The 15,293-nt window shown below is 53.3% G+C and overlaps 1 protein-coding gene across 2 annotated transcripts; it reads left to right on the plus strand.

The window, feature by feature from the left end:
* Positions 1 to 1,596: 1,596 nt before the first annotated feature.
* On the plus strand, positions 1,597 to 15,234 carry VAMP5 (vesicle associated membrane protein 5). 2 transcript variants are annotated; one of them, XM_038754481.1, is made up of 3 exons: positions 1,597 to 1,644; positions 14,340 to 14,477; positions 14,694 to 15,234. In XM_038754481.1, exons 1-3 carry the CDS (start codon positions 1,642 to 1,644, stop codon positions 14,850 to 14,852), a joined length of 300 nt encoding a protein of 99 aa, XP_038610409.1. In that variant the 5' UTR covers positions 1,597 to 1,641; the 3' UTR covers positions 14,853 to 15,234. The 2 variants fall into 2 exon arrangements, with proteins under 2 accessions (XP_038610409.1, XP_038610410.1); XM_038754482.1 differs by lacking the exon at positions 1,597 to 1,644 and adding an exon at positions 14,061 to 14,266.
* Positions 15,235 to 15,293: the final 59 nt, after the last annotated feature.

The following is a 15,293-nucleotide window of genomic DNA, read 5'->3' on the forward strand; positions in this document are numbered from 1 at the left end:
GTTTTGTTCTCTGTCTCCCCCTTTTAGACTGTGAGCCCACTGTTGGGTAGGGACTGTCCCTATATGTTGCCAACTTGTACTTCCCAAGCGCTTAGTACAGTGCTCTGCACACAGTAAGCGCTCAATAAATACAATTGATTGATTGATTGATTGATTGATTGATTCACTCATCCATTCATCCAATCAATCAATGGTATTTCTTGAGCACTCACTATGTGCGGAGCACTGTACTAAGCGCTTGGAAGAGGACGATAGAACGATAAACGGACACATTCTCTGCCAACCCCCACCCCCATCATCATCATCATCATCATCAATCGTATTTATTGAGCGCTTACTATGTGCAGAGCACTGTACTAAGCGCTTGGAAGAGGACGATAGAACGATAAGCAGACACATTCCCTGCCAACCCCCACCCCCAGCATCGTTTCCCTGGGAACCCCCCGTGGTCCGCCGGTCCCCGGGGGGAAACTGAGGCGCAGAGCGGAGGCGGCTGCCACCCGGGCCGGGGGGCGGGCCCAGGGGGCGTGGGGCCTCCTGCGGCCTCTTTCACTTTCAGTTTCCGGCTCGGGCCCAGTGGGGAAAACCCCCATTCCCGAGGCTCGGGCCTCGCCCTCCCCCCGGTCCCGGTGCTCCCTCTCCCTGTCCTGGTGCTCCCTCTCCGGGTGCTCCCTCTCCCCCGTCCTAGTGCTCCTACTCCCCGTCCTGGTGCTCCCTCTCCCCCGTCCCGGTGCTCCCTCTCTGGGTGCTCCCTCTCCCCGCCCTGGTGCTCCCTCTCCCCGCGCTGGTGCTCCCTCTCCCCCCCCCGTCCCGGTACTCCCTCTCCTCCATCCTGGTGCTCCCTCTCCCCCCGTCCCGGTGCTCCGCCTCCCCCCGTCTTGGTGCTCCCTCTCCCTGTCCTAGTGCTCCCTCTGCCCCCGTCCTGGTGCTCCCACTTACCGTCCTGGTGCTCTCTCTCCCCCCGTCCTGGTGCTCCCACTCCCCGTCCCGGTACTCCCTCTCCCCCCGTCCCGGTACTCCCTCTCCCCCCCGTCCCGATACTCCCTCTCTTACCGTCCCGGTACTCCCTCTCCTCCATCCCGGTGCTCCCTCTCCCCCCCGTCCCGGTACTCCCTCTCCTCCCGTCTCGGTACTCCCTCTCCTCCATCCTGGTCCTCCCTCTCCCCCCGTCCCGGTGCTCCCTCTTCCCCCGTCCCGGTACTCCCTCTCCCCCCCGTCCCGGTACTCCCTCTCCCCCCTTCCCGGTACTCCCTCTCCTACCGTCTCGGTACTCCCTCTCCCCCCGTCCCGGTGCTCCGTCTCCCCCTGTCCTGGTGCTCCCTCTCCTACCGTCCCGGTACTCCCTCTCCTCCATCCCGGTGCTCCCTCTCCCCCCGTCCCGGTGCTCCCTCTCCCCCCATCCCGGTACTCCCTCTCCCCCCCGTCCCGGTGCTCCCTCTCCCCCCCGTCCCGGTGCCGCCTCTCCCCCCCGTGTCCCGGAGCCCCCCTCCCCTCCGCTCCTGCTCGTTGCCGGCTGTCCTCCGGTGGCTGTCCCCGGGCCCCGCCCCCGCCGGTCCCCGCCCGCCCCCCCGGGTCAGACAGCACCGGAGACCCGCGGGGCCCGGGAGCGGGACGGAGGGCCCCTCCGCCGGCGGCGGTGACATGGTGAGGGGGCACTGCGCGGGCCGGGGGCGAGGGGAGAAGGGGGGCACTGCCCGGGCTGGGGGGCCACGGGGGGCCGGGGGGGGTCTGTGCTCGGGGGCAGGGCCCGGGACGGACGGGCACAGGTGCTGGCCGCCGCCGGTGTCCCCTTACGGTCACTGGGGACGCGGGGCGGGTCAGAGCTGGGGGGCGGAGGGGAAACCCCGACCCCCAAATCCCACCCAGCTCCCTGCCCTGGCCCCTCTGCCCTGCCCCCCTGTTCCTTTTAGACTGCGAGCCCACTGTTGGGTAGGGACCGTCTCTCTATGTTGCCAACTTGGACTTCCCGAGCGCTTAGTCCAGTGCTCTGCACACAGTAAGCGCCCAATAAATACGGTTGATTGCTTGTTCCTGCGCTCAGCCAACCCCTGGCATTTACTGAGCGCTTACTTGCCCTGCCCTAAGCGATTGGGAGAGGTCAGGCTAACAATCTAACAGAGTTGGTAGGCACTTTCCCTGCCCACGGCTAGCAGGGCGGAATCCCCCCGACCCATAGACGGGGGGTGCCTCATCCGCTCCCCTCCCCTCAAGACGGGAGTCCAGCATTCAGTCATTCACTCATTCATTCAGTCGTACTTATTGAGCACCTACTGTGTGCAGAGCACTGTACTAAGCGCTTGGCAACATACAGAGACGGTCCCTACCCAACAACGGGCTCACAGTCTGGAAGCAGCCCAAATCTCGGGGATGGGGAAGGAGGGGAGATGCTAGGCCCTGCTGCCTCTGCCCTGTTCTAACCACTGCGCAGCCCCGCCTCCAGCCGCATCTCACAGTCAGTCGTCCGGCCATCTCCCTCTCCTCTGCATCATCATTATCAGTCGTATTTATTGAGCGCTTACTATGTGCAGAGCACTGGACTAAGCGCTTGGGAAGTACAAATTAGCAACATATAGAGACAGTCCCTACCCAACAGTGGGCTCACAGTCTAAAAGTCACAGTCTGCGCTGGCACCAAGCCAGGGCCCCGGGTGGTGGGGGACATGCTGGCCGGGTCAGGAGCACTGTGGGGGAGCTGATGGCCTGGGCTGTTGGGAGGGTGGGGGGTGAGGGTTGGACGCGCTCTCCCCAAAGAGGCAGGAGGGATGCGGTCCAGAGTCCCGCAAGAAGCAGCGTGGCTCAGTGGAAAGAGCCCGGGCTTTGGAGTCAGAGGTCAGGGGTTCAAATCCCGGCTCTGCCAATTGTCAGCTGTGTGACTTTGGGCAAGTCACTTGACTTCTTTGGGCCTCAGTTCCCTCATCTGTAAAATGGGGATGAAGACTGTGAGCCCCCCGTGGGGCAACCTGATCACCTTGTAACCTCCCCAGTGCTTAGAACAGTGCTTTGCACATAGTAAGCGCTTAATAAATGCCATTATTATTATTATTATTATTAGTCCCACAGAGGAGATGTCCAACTGGAGAAGATGACCCAGCTGTCCAAACAAAATTCCCCCACACCAGTTTCAGGCTCTTTGAGTGAATCATCGTTCCTTCAACCCTATGCCCTCCTCCCCAGCCCCCATCAGGGTCCCAGGCTTGTAAATACCGCTGGCCATACCTGGTCATGCCCTCTCTGCAGTGATGCTGGGCTTTGGGCACCAGTTCTGATGCTTGTTTTTGTTATTTATTTATTTTACTTGTACATTTCTATCCTATTTATTTTATTCTGTTGGTATGTTTGGTTCTGTTCTCTGTCTCCCCCTTTTAGACTGTGAGCCCACTGTTGGGTAGGGACTGTCTCTATGTGTTGCCAATTTGTACTTCCCAAGCACTTAGTACAGTGCTCTGCACATAGTAAGCGCTCAATAAATACGATTGATTGATTGATTGATTGATGCCCCTGGCCAGCCGGACCCCCCCCAAGGGGGGAAGAGGCAGGAAGAAAGGTCTCTCCCTGGCACTGGGTGATGTGTGCGTTTGTGTGAACCGGGGGGTCGGAGGGGGGTGTCAGGAAGCGCAGACGGCTCTGTCTCCAAGTAAGAGAGGCAGGAAGAGGAAAGGGGTCAGGAAGCCAGTGGAGAGGTCTGAGAGGAGGGGCCAGGAAACCCAAAGGCAGGGAGAGAGGAGGCCGCCCCCCGGGAACTGGCCACGGGCAGAGCTGGGCAGGCCTGGGGCAGGAGAAACAGGAAGATGGTGAGGATTGGCAGAGGTGGAGGGGTCAAGGAAGGAGGAGGAGGAGGAGCAAAATAAGGAGAAAGAGAAGGAGAAGGGGGAGGAAGAGGAGGCAGAGTCTTCAGTGGGCTCACCTCTCTCTTTGTAACGCCGAACCTCCATTTAAGGCATGAAACTACCCAGCCCAGCACAACCCCATGGTAGCTTAGAGGTTTGCTGGGTACAGCCAGAATCTGGACCCTCATAATCTCCCAAGCTGTGAACAGCGTCCACCTGGCCCAGACCCTCCTAGGTGGGGAGCACCAAGCCCCGAAGAGCCGGGGAAGCACCGGGGGCGGGCATCATTGCTCCTGCGGCAGGCCACTGGCAAACCTGGGTGTCTCACATCCTTCTAGAGAGGCAGCACGGCCTCTTGGAAAGCGGATGGGGCTGGGAATCAGAACACCCAGGTTCTAGTCCATCTTGCCGCTGGTGTGCTGTGTGACCTTGGTCAAGTTACTCGACCTCTCTGGGCCTCAAGAATTTCCTCATATTGTTCCTCGCGTCCCTACCTGTTTACTCTCCCACACACCTATTCATTCAATCGTATTTATTGAACGCTTACTGTGTGCAGAGCACTGTACTAAGCACTTGGGAAATACAAGTTGGCAACATATAGAGATGGTCCCTACCCAACAGTGGGCTCCTCCCCACGAGAATGTTTTCTCTTATAAGCACTTCCAATCTCTTGACCCTCTCTAGGCCGACATGTCCCTTTTTAGCCTCCCTACGCAAACTTCCCTTTCTTGATACCCACATTCACACCCTCAACTCCCCCCTCTTCTGAACTAAACTCTCTAGCAGTCCTGTCCCCAGGCAACCTCGACCATCACACATTCATCTTTGCCTGCTTTAACTCTTGTTCTCTCTTCCACCCAGCAACACCACTTTTCTCTGTTCGACTCCCATGCCCACTACCCGCACCAACTACTCCAGACTTTTAACTTCTTCCTTAAGCCCTTAAACTCCTAATGCCCTCACTTCCCTCATCCCTTGCCCCGATAACCTTGCCAACTACTTTTGTGACAAAATCAAATGACCAGGCCTGAACTCTTCTCAACCTCCCCCTTACCTCCTCTCTCCACTCATCCCTTTCAGCCATCTCTCAAGAGGAGCACCCCTGCCTGCTTTTGAAATCTACCCTCTGCCTCTGAGCCTTTGATCCTCTGATCCCATCCCTTCACATCTTATAAAAGCTTTTACACTGCCTTGTCTTCCCTCCCTGACCACCGTACTTAACAGATTGCTCTCTGATGGCTCTTTCCCCTCTGCCTTCAAATATGCCCATGTAACCACTCTCTTGACTCCACTGTGCCATCCAGCTACCTCTCATCTTGCTCGTCTCACCCCTCCTTACATCCGTTACCCCCACTTTCTCTTCTCCGACTCCCACCTCGATCCCCTGAACTCTGATATTCTCCACTTTGCTGAGACCGCTCTCTCCCAGGTCGCCAGTGACCTCCTTCTCACCAAATCTGATGCACTCAACTCTGCCTTAATTCTCTTCCACATCTCGGCAGTCCTTGACACTGTGCACCACCCCGTTTTCCTGGAAATGGTAGCTAACCTTGTTTTCTCTGACACAGTCCTCTCCTGGTTTTCCGTTCATTTCTCTGACCACTTGTCACCCACCACCGAGGCTAGAAGGAGGAGCCGAACCCCGAAGGGGACGGATTTGGGAATCGGCTCAGCAAGAGTGACGGATCGGGGTCAGAAACGCTGAGCTTATATAAAATTTATTCCTTGCGGTGAAGAGAATTTCCCTTTTGGGAAGGATGTAATAATTTAATTATTTTGGATGTGGAGAATTGAACTTCCCTTTCGAAAGGAATGTGATTATTTAATTATTTGGACACGGCAAATTGAACTTCCCTTTTGGGAGGAATATGATTATTTAATTTAATTGAAGCCTCCTTATCGGGAGGAATATACTTATGCATTGCTCATGCATGGCGAAACACCTAGCTCCCGCCCAGGAACGCTTCCCACTTGGGAGGAATCCACTTATGCGTCAGTGAATACATTGATGCGTCTCGTGCATTTGGCAAAGCGCCTAGCTTCCAGCCCCACGAACGTTCAGTGGGACATTCACCCATCCCTCGACTCCTCACTTGGTGCAGGCAGAGCGAGCATCCCATGCTCTGGGCAGAGGTGACACTCATCCGGTTGCTGAATTTTTCCACCCTCTACCTGGAAGGTCAAAGACCACAGGTATCCCAGGCCTCACAGGTATCACAGGTATCCCTGTGCTCCCAGGCCGTTGCAGCTTCCAGCCTCCGCTTGTCCAATCTCTCCCCTCCCCACCCCTCCATACCTTATTTTATTGGCACGAGGACGAGGGACACCTTCTGTATTCCCGGCCTGAGATGTCCATCTAGCAGTTTCGGTTGCGAGGGTGGTGTCCCACCCGCGCTTCCGAGTTCCGCTTTGCTGGCTGGGGAAGTCACGAGATAGCGTTTGACTTCGAGATGGTGCGGTACCCCGGTTCACCTTGGGAAACCATCCTTCTCAGGTTCTTTCGCTGACTCTTCCTCTGTCTACTGCTCCCTAACTGTAGGTGTCCCCCATAGCTCTGACTCCCCTTTTATTCTCAACCTATGCTCAAATCCCTGGGGCACTCAATCAATCAATCAATCAATGGTATTTAGGACTTATTACATGCAGAGCATTGTACTAACCACTTGGAAGAGTACCAGTAATAATAATTATGGTATTTGTTAAGCACTTACTATGTGCCAGGCACTGTACTAAGTGCTGGGATGGGTACAAGCAAATCAGGTTGGACACAGTCCCCGTCCCATGTGGGGCTCGCAGTCTCAATCCCCATTTTCCAGTTGAGGTAACTGAGGCACAGAGAAGTGAAGTGACTTGCCCAAGGTCACACAGCAGACAAGCGGCAGAGCTGGGATTAGAACCCATGACCTTCCGCTTCCCAGTCCTGTACTCTATCCACTTCGCCATGCTGCTTCTCAATACAACAGAGTACTACAGAGTTAGCAGACACATTCTGTGACCACAGTGAGCTTACACTCTCAGTGCTTCAACTACCACTTCTATGTGAATGGTCCCCAAATCCACCTCACTTGATAGCTCTTCTCTGACATCTCTCATCTCCTCCTACCTCCAGGCTCTCTCTCTGTAGCTCTATTTATTTTACTTGTACATATCTATTCTATTTATTTTATTTTGTTAGTATGTTTGGTTTTGTTCTCTGTCTCCCCCTTTTAGACTGTGAGCCCACTGTTGGGTAGGGACTGTCTCTAGATGTTGCCAATTTGTACTTCCCAAGCGCTTAGTACAGTGCTCTGCACATAGTAAGCGCTCAATAAATACGATTGATGATGATGATGATGATGATGATGTCCGCACCCCAAGCTCAACTGAACTCCTGAAACTGAAACTGAATCTGAACCTGAACTCCTCATCTTTTCTCCTATATCCTCTCCCCAACTTAATTTTTCCATCACTGTTGCCTATACCAGTTGCTAGACTGTAAGCTCCTGGAGGGCAGGGAACATGTCCACTAACTATTGTATTTTTCCAAGAGCTTAGTACAGTGCTCTACACAGACTATGCATCCAAAAAATACTACTGATTGATTTTAAATTAGGGAGAAGAGGCTTGCCTCTCCCTACAAAATGAGATGTGATATGAAAGGGCTTGGAAAACCAACTTCAAGGTGCATTATATGGCTGCCACTATTGTTGGCTCCTGTCAACCCCCAATCCAGCTGGGGGTCCCAGCTGGGGGTCTCTGCCCCATAGAGCCTCGCCTTGTCATCCGTCCCCTCCTCCCCCCGCTGACCCAGCCACCCATCTCCTACCTGTAACCCTTCCCCTGCAATGAGATTCCTTTTTTGGAAGGATTGGCAGTGGGGAAATGTGGTGTGGGGTAGCTCCTCTACTTGGGGTCCCAACTGTGGGTTTCAGCAGCAAAGTGGGAGAACCAACCAATCAATCAATCGTATTTATTGAGCGCTTACTGTGTGCAGAGCACTGTACTAAGCGCTTGGGAAGTCCAAGTTGGCAACATACAATCAATCAATCAATCAATCAATTGTATTTATTGAGCGCTTACTATGTGCAGAGCACTGTACTAAGCGCTTGGGAAGTACAAATTGGCAACACATAGAGACAGTCCCTACCCAACAGCGGGCTCACAGTCTAAAAGGGGGAGACAGAGAACAGAACAAAACATACCAACAAAATAAAATAAATAGGATAGAAATGTACAAGTAAAATAAATAAATAAATAAATAGAGTAATAAATATGTACAACCATATATACATATATACAGGTGCTGTGGGGAAGGGAAGGAGGTAAGATGGGGGGATGGAGAGACGGTCCCTACCCAACAGCGGGCTCACAGTCTAGAAGGGGGAGACAAGAGAACAAAACCAAACATATTAACAAAATAAAATAAAAAGAATAGATATGTACAAGTAAAATAGAGTCATAAATATGTACAAACATATATACAGGTGCTGTGGGGAATCAATCGTATTTATTGAGCGCTTACTGTGTGCAGAGCACTGTACTAAGCGCTTGGGAAGTCCAAGTTGGCAACATACAGAGACGGTCCCTACCCAACAGTGGGCTCACAGTCTAGAAGGGGGAGACAGAGAACAAAACCAAACATATTAACAAAATAAAATAAATAGAATAGATATGTACAGGTAAAATAAATAAATAGAGTCATAAATATGTACAAACATATATACAGGTGCTGTGAGGAATCAATCAGCAGAAGTGGCAAAGCACTAGGGAAATGCAGGGGCATCAGTCCGTCAGTCAATCAATGGTATTTATTGAGTCCTTACTATGTGCAAAGCACTGTACTAAGTGCTTGGGAGAGTACAATTCAACGGAGTTCGCAGAAACGTTCCCCGCCCATAACGAGCTTACAGTCTAGAGGGGGAGAGAGATATTAATATGAATAAATAATTTATAATTTAAAGATGTGTACATAAGTGCTGTGGGGTTGAGGGTGAGGCGAATATCAAACGTCCAAAGGTCACAGATCAAAGTGCGTAGATGACACAGAAGGGAGAGCACCTGTATATATGTATATATGTATATATGTTTGTACATATTTGTTACTCTATTTATTTATTTATTTTACTTGTACATATCTATTCTATTTATTTTATTTTGTTAGTATGTTTGGTTTTGTTCTCTGTCTCCCCCTTTTAGACTGTGAGCCCACTGTTGGGTAGGGACTGTCTGTATATGTTGCCAACTTGTACTTCCCAAGTGCTTAGTACAGTGCTCTGCACACAGCGCTCAATAAATACGATTGATGATGATGATGATTATGAGAGGGAGCCGGGAGAAAGAGGGCTTAATCAGGGAAGGCCTCCTGGAGGAGATGTGACCTTAAAAATGCTTTGAAGGTGGAGAGAGTGGTGGTTTGGCGAAGATGGATGGGGAGGGAGTTCCAGGCTAGAGGGAGGTTGTGGGGAAGGGGTCGGTGGCGGCATCCCATCAAACAGTAGTGTTGATTGGGTATTTGCAAGCGGCATGGCTTAGTGGATAGAGCACGGGCCCGGGATTCAGAAGGTCATGAGTGCTAATCCCGGCTTTGCCACTTGTTTGCTGTGTGACCCTGGTCAAGTCTTTGAACTTCTCTGTGCCTCAGTTACCTCACCTGTAAAATGGGGATTGAGACTGGGAGTCCAACATGGGACAGGGACTGTATCCAACCTAATTTACTTGTATCCATCCCAGTACAGTGCCTGGCATATAGTAAGCACTTAACAAATACCACATATTATCATTATTATTATTATTATTATTACCCTCTGTGGGCAGAGCACTGTACTGAGTGCAGGAAGAGTTCAATAGAATGAATGGATACCAACCCTGTCCTCAAGGATCTGACAGTCTACTGTGTGCAGAGTGCTGTACTGGGCGCTTGGAGATATGATCCCTGCCTTCAGAAAGCTGGAAGTCTAGCTGGGGAGATGGACACAGGCAGAAGAGAAAGGGGAAAAGGGCTCCGTAGCCGTATAGTGTATTCTCCCAAGTGCTTAGTACAGTGCTCTGCACAAAGTGAGTGTTCAATAAATACCACTGATCGATTGATTGAATAAGGGCTGGACTAGTGGGGTGTGAATGGTGATTTGAGCAGAAGGACTATGGGAGAGTGTGAGGGCACAAGCAGAGTTAGCGCGGGGTATCTGAGGTGGCAGTTGGGGAGAAGGACTTGTCTGTCATATTTTTATTACTTTGTTAAGTGTTTACTATTCATCAAGCACTGTTCCAAGCGCTGGGGTAGGTCTCATTTATTCTATCGTACCATGTGCAGAGCACTGTACTAAGCACTTGCAAAGCAATAAAGAAAATCCTGCTCACGTCGGACTTACAGTCTAGAAGGTCTACCTGTCTTTCCCTTCCTTGACCTCATCCCTGCCTCTCCTGTGTGGACTGGTGTCCCAAGCCCCATCCTGCCCCTCAGGCAGGGTGGGGAGTGAGGTCGGAGATCAATCAATCAATCAAACAAACAATGATATTTACTGCGCCCAGAGCACTTGGGAGGGTGCAATATAATGGAGTTGGTAATCATGTTATTTGTTAAGCGTTTCTATGTGCCACAAACTGTACTAAGCACTGGGATACAGGCTAATCAAGTTGGACACAGTTCGTGTCCTGTGTAGGGCTCACAGTCTTAATCCCCATTTTACGGATGAGGTAACCGAGGCACAGAGAAGTGACTTGCCTAAGGTTACACGGCAGACACGTGGCAGAGCTGGGATTAGAACCCAGGTTCTTCTGACTCCGAGGCTACTTTTCTGTCCACAAGAAGCTTACAGCCTAGAGGAGGAAGCATTAAAATAAATTATGGATGTGCGTGTAAGTGCTGTGGGGCTGAGGGTGGGGTGAATATCAAGCGCTTAAAAGGTGCAAAGGTAGGGACGCAGAAGGGAGAGGAAGTAGGAGAAAGGAAGGTCTTAGGTGGGGAAGGCCTCTTGGAGATCAGAGGAGGGAGTAGGGCAGGTATCAACCAGGGGATCCCAGCCTGTACTTCATCATCATCATCATCAATCGTATTTATTGAGCGCTTACTGTGTGCAGAGCACTGGACTAAGCGCTTGGGAAGTACAAGTTGGCAACGTATAGAGACAGTCCCTACCCAGCAGTGGGCTCACAGTCTAAAAGATCCTGTCTCTCCTCTCAACACCCCCAACCTTGACCCTTCTGTCCTGAACCTGAGGAGTTGCTGGCAAGTGATTCCAGCTGCAGGGGAAATGACCTGCCCAGGAAGAGGCGGGCTCCTTCTCACCTCCCGGGCTTGAAATATCTCGCAGGCGTTTCCTGTGCTGGGTTGCGGGGAGGCGGCAAGGGGGAGTTTAGAACTGGCAACACGCAGAGGAGCGGAGGGAGGGGCCCTTCCTGCCTTCTTCAGGGGAGATGGGGTGGCCAAAGGCCAGCTCCGCCGGACTCCTCCCTCACCTAGGGACTGATGCCTGGGCCCCCCCGGACCTCCTGGCCAGGAGCCCCCGCCCAGTTCTCACTCTCCTTTCCCTCTCCCCACCATCTTCTCTCAGGGCTTAGACCTAGAAGGGAAACTGAGGCCCTGGGAGAGGTCCCCCGGCAGGGCAGAGATTAGGTAAGGGGGAGGGCCCAGGTAGGCGTGGTCATCCCCAGAAGGTTAAGAGCCACTAGGCAGACCATGTTTCCCCACTCCTCAAGAACCTCCAGTGGCTGCCCATCCACCTCCGCATCAAACGGAAACTCCTTACCATCGGCTTTAAAGAACTCAACTACCCTGACCTCCTCCTACCTTACCTCGCTGCTCTCCTACTGCAACCAGCCCGCACTCTTCAATCAATCAATCGTATTTATTGAGTGCTTACTGTGTGCAGAGCACTGTGTGCAGAGCACTTGGGAAGTACAAGTTGGCAACATATAGAGACAGTCCCTACCCAACAGTGGGCTAACAGTCTAAAAGTCTTCACTCTTCTAATGCTAACCTTCTCACTGCACCTCACTCTTGCCTCTCTCCCTGCCGACCTCTCACCCACGTCCTGCCTCTGGTCTGGAACGCCCTCCCTTTTCATACCCTCCCCAACTTCAAAGCCTTATTGAAGGCATATTTCCTCCGAGAGACCTTCCCTGACTAAACCCTCTTTTCCTTCTCTTCCGTTCCCTTCTGCATCGCCCTGACGCGCTCCCTTTATTCAGTCCCCCCCGCCCAGTCCCATGGCACTTATGTCCATATCTGTAATTATATTTATTTATATTAGTGTCTGTCTCCCCCTCTAGATGGTAAGCTCACTGTGGGCAGGGAATGTTTCTGTTATATTGTTGTAGTGTCCTCTCCAGAGCGCTTAGTAGAGTGCTCTGCACACAGTAAGCTCTCAATAAATACTATTGACTGACTGATTGAGCAGTGGAAGGGACGTTCCCCAGCCCTCCCCAGCTGCCCCTTGAGGGCTGCCCTCCCACTTTCCGCTGCCAACCCTTGTGGTAGCGAAGGGGTGGCGAGGGAGCGGGTGAGTGGGAGGAGGGTGAGACTGAGAAGCAGCATAGCCTAATGGATAGAGCACAGAAGGTCTCTAATCCTGGCTCCTCCACTAATCAGCTGTGTGGCTTTGGGCAAGTCACTTCACTTCTCTGTGCTTCAGTTACCTCATCTGTAAAATGGGGATTAAGACTGTGAGCCCCACGTGGGACGGGGACTGTGTCCAACCTGGTTACCTTGCATCTACCCCAGTGCTTAGTACAGTGCCTGGCACATAGGAAGCACTTAATATCGCTATTATTATTATTGTTATTAGCTGGCAGACAGGCTCCCAGAATGTACCCTGAGCGAGCCACGTTGACCTGATAGATAGAGTTGGGGATGTCTTGATGGCTCTGGCAGTCCTGACTCTCCAGACCCTATTCCCTCACCCCACCCTCTGGGACGATTGTCCGATTGTCCGGAGCAGGGGCTCTCCCAGGCAGCCAGGTCAGAGGTCAGATGGTCCTGATCTGGGGCTTCGGGCTCCCTCCAGGTCCGGGCCCGCGGCAGGACGGGGGATCAGTGAGCTTAAACTCCAGGTCTCTGTCCCTGTCCCCAGACACCCTTTCCTCAATCCTGGACGCCTGCCCTGCCCCTTCGCCTCCCACCCTGGAGCCTGTCTGGGCTTCTGGAGCTTCCATCATTTCCTCTCTTGCCACCGTCCTCCCAGTTGCTTTCTTCTGGGGGAGAGTGCAGGGAGGGAGGGTGAGGGCCGGGGGATGATGGCGGGCAGCGGACGAGCCGTGGCTTCCTGAGGAGGGAGGTGCCTGCTGAGAACTCTCGTCTGCCACAAGAATGTTCTCGCTGGAAAAGGGCCAGTAGGCAGAACTGGCCGGACTGGACTGGCCCCCCGAGAGGAGAGAGCGAGGTTCCTGTCTGGGACAAATAAAGACACTCTTCGTGAAGCACTCACCGTGCCAAGCCCTGTGGTAGACACTGGGGTAGATGTAAGATCGTCAGCTCAGACACGGTCTCCGTTTCACCCGGGGGTTCACGGTGTAAGAGACGTTACAGATAAGGAAACAGGCACAGAGGAGTTAAGTGACTTGCTGAACATCACCCACCAATCAATCAATGGTATTTTTTGAGCGCCTACTGTGTGCAGAATGCAATACAACAGAGTTGGTAGACACGATCCCTGTCCTCCAGGAGCTTTATCATCATCATCATCATCATCAATCGTATTTATTGAGCGCTTACTGTGTGCAGAGCACTGTACTAAGCGCTTGGGAAGTACAAATTGGCAACATACAGAGGCAGTCCCTACCCAACAGTGGGCTCACTGTCTAAAAGGGGGATAATGATGGTGGCATTTATTAAGCGCTTACTATGTGCAAAGCACTGTTCTAAGCGCTATATGTTGCCAACTTGTACTTCCCAAGCGCTTAGTACAGTGCTGTGCACACAGTAAGCGCTCAATAAATACGATTGATTGATTGATTAGGTTGTCGCACAGGGGCATCCTGGGGTCTTCATCCCCATTTTACAGATGAGGTAACTGAGGCACAGAGAAGTGAAGTGACTTGCCCAAAGTCACACAGCTGACAAGTGGCAGAGCCGGGATTTGAACCCATGACCTCTGACTCCAAAGCCCCGGCTCTTTCCACTGAGCCACGCTGCTTCTCTGAATCTATCCATCCATCCATCCGGTTCAGAGGGGGAGACAGGCATTAAAATAAAATCCGGATGCAGATGTAAGTGCTGCGGGACTGAAGTTGGGGATGCCCAACAGGCGACTGACTCCTGATTCCCAGGCCACGTTGACTCCTGATTCTTCTGATACCCGCCTTCCCGTCTTTTTTCCACCTTGGTTTCCAAACCCTGGCACCCCGGCCTACTCCTCCCTTTGCCCTCTCCCCCCGAGCAGCTGCCCAGGGTTGGGTGGAGCCATCCCCGCTCTGTTCCGTCCCCGGGAAGCCCCGACTCCCACCCGCTGTGCCCGAGGTTGCATGGTGAGTCTCGTGGGGTGGAGGGGAGGGCACCGTGGGCGGGATGGGCCTGACCCTTCCGGCTGTGCCCTCCCAGGCCGGGAACGACCTGGAGCTGTGCCAACGGCAGGCGGACGAGGTGACGGAGATCATGCTGAACAACTACGAGCGCGTGCTGGAACGGGACGGGAAGTTGTCGGACCTGGAGCAGCGTTCGGATGACCTAGTGAACATGGTGCGGGGCGGCACCAGCGGGCACCGTGGCGGGGGTGGGGGCCATCTCGGGTGGGGCGGCCAGGGAGCCGGCGGGTGGTGGGGGGGACCCAGCTGAAGGAGGGTGCAAGGGCCGTTCACAGCGAGAAGGGGCAGGAGGGTGGGGTTTAGGAGCAGAGGGCTCGGGGAGAAGGTCCCCAGGGAGAGACTGACCCTCTCCTGTCCATTGCCGTTGCAGTCGGCGGCGTTCACCAAGACGACCAAGACCTTGGCTAAGAAAAAGTCTTGGGAAAAGCGGCGCTGGTGTCTCATCGTGGGTCTGGTCGTAGGTGGGGTTGTGCTGCTGCTGACTGTGATTTTGCTCGTGGTCTTCTTGACCCCAGGTGAAGGGGGCTGACCCCGAGCCGTGGGGGCTCCCTGGGCTGCCCTTCTCCCCAACCCACCCCACCACAGACTCCCCCCCCCACACACACACACACATCCTGCAGTGCCTTGGAGGATGAAGTTTTGGGTTTCATTTTGTCCCACGCAAAAACCCGGTGGTCTCCCTCCCTGCTGCCTGTGTGCCCAGGGTGTGGAGGGACCCCCATTACCGGGGCTGCCCGCAGTGCCTTAAAAGCTGCTGTTTGGGACAGACTGCAAGGGTGATTTCTGCAAGTGCCTGGAGCAGGATCCCCATTAGTGCTCCACCAAGAAGCATGGCCTGTGTCTTTTTTTTTTTCAGTGGCATCTGTTAAACACTTACTATGTGTGAGGCACTGTACTAAGCCCTGGGATAGACAGATAGAGAAGCAGCCGCGGCCTAGTGGAAAGAGTATGGGCCTTGGACTCAGAGAAC

The sequence above is a fragment of the Tachyglossus aculeatus genome, chromosome 11 (assembly GCF_015852505.1).
Source record: "Tachyglossus aculeatus isolate mTacAcu1 chromosome 11, mTacAcu1.pri, whole genome shotgun sequence".
Classification (NCBI taxonomy): domain Eukaryota; kingdom Metazoa; phylum Chordata; class Mammalia; order Monotremata; family Tachyglossidae; genus Tachyglossus; species Tachyglossus aculeatus.

What these genes read in the sequence shown, in the direction of transcription:
- VAMP5 (XM_038754481.1), top strand. An exon ending in CGGATGACCTAGTGAACATG is followed by an intron (nt 14,478 to 14,693) that starts GTGCGGGGCGGC and finishes TTGCCGTTGCAG; the next exon opens with TCGGCGGCGTTCACCAAGAC.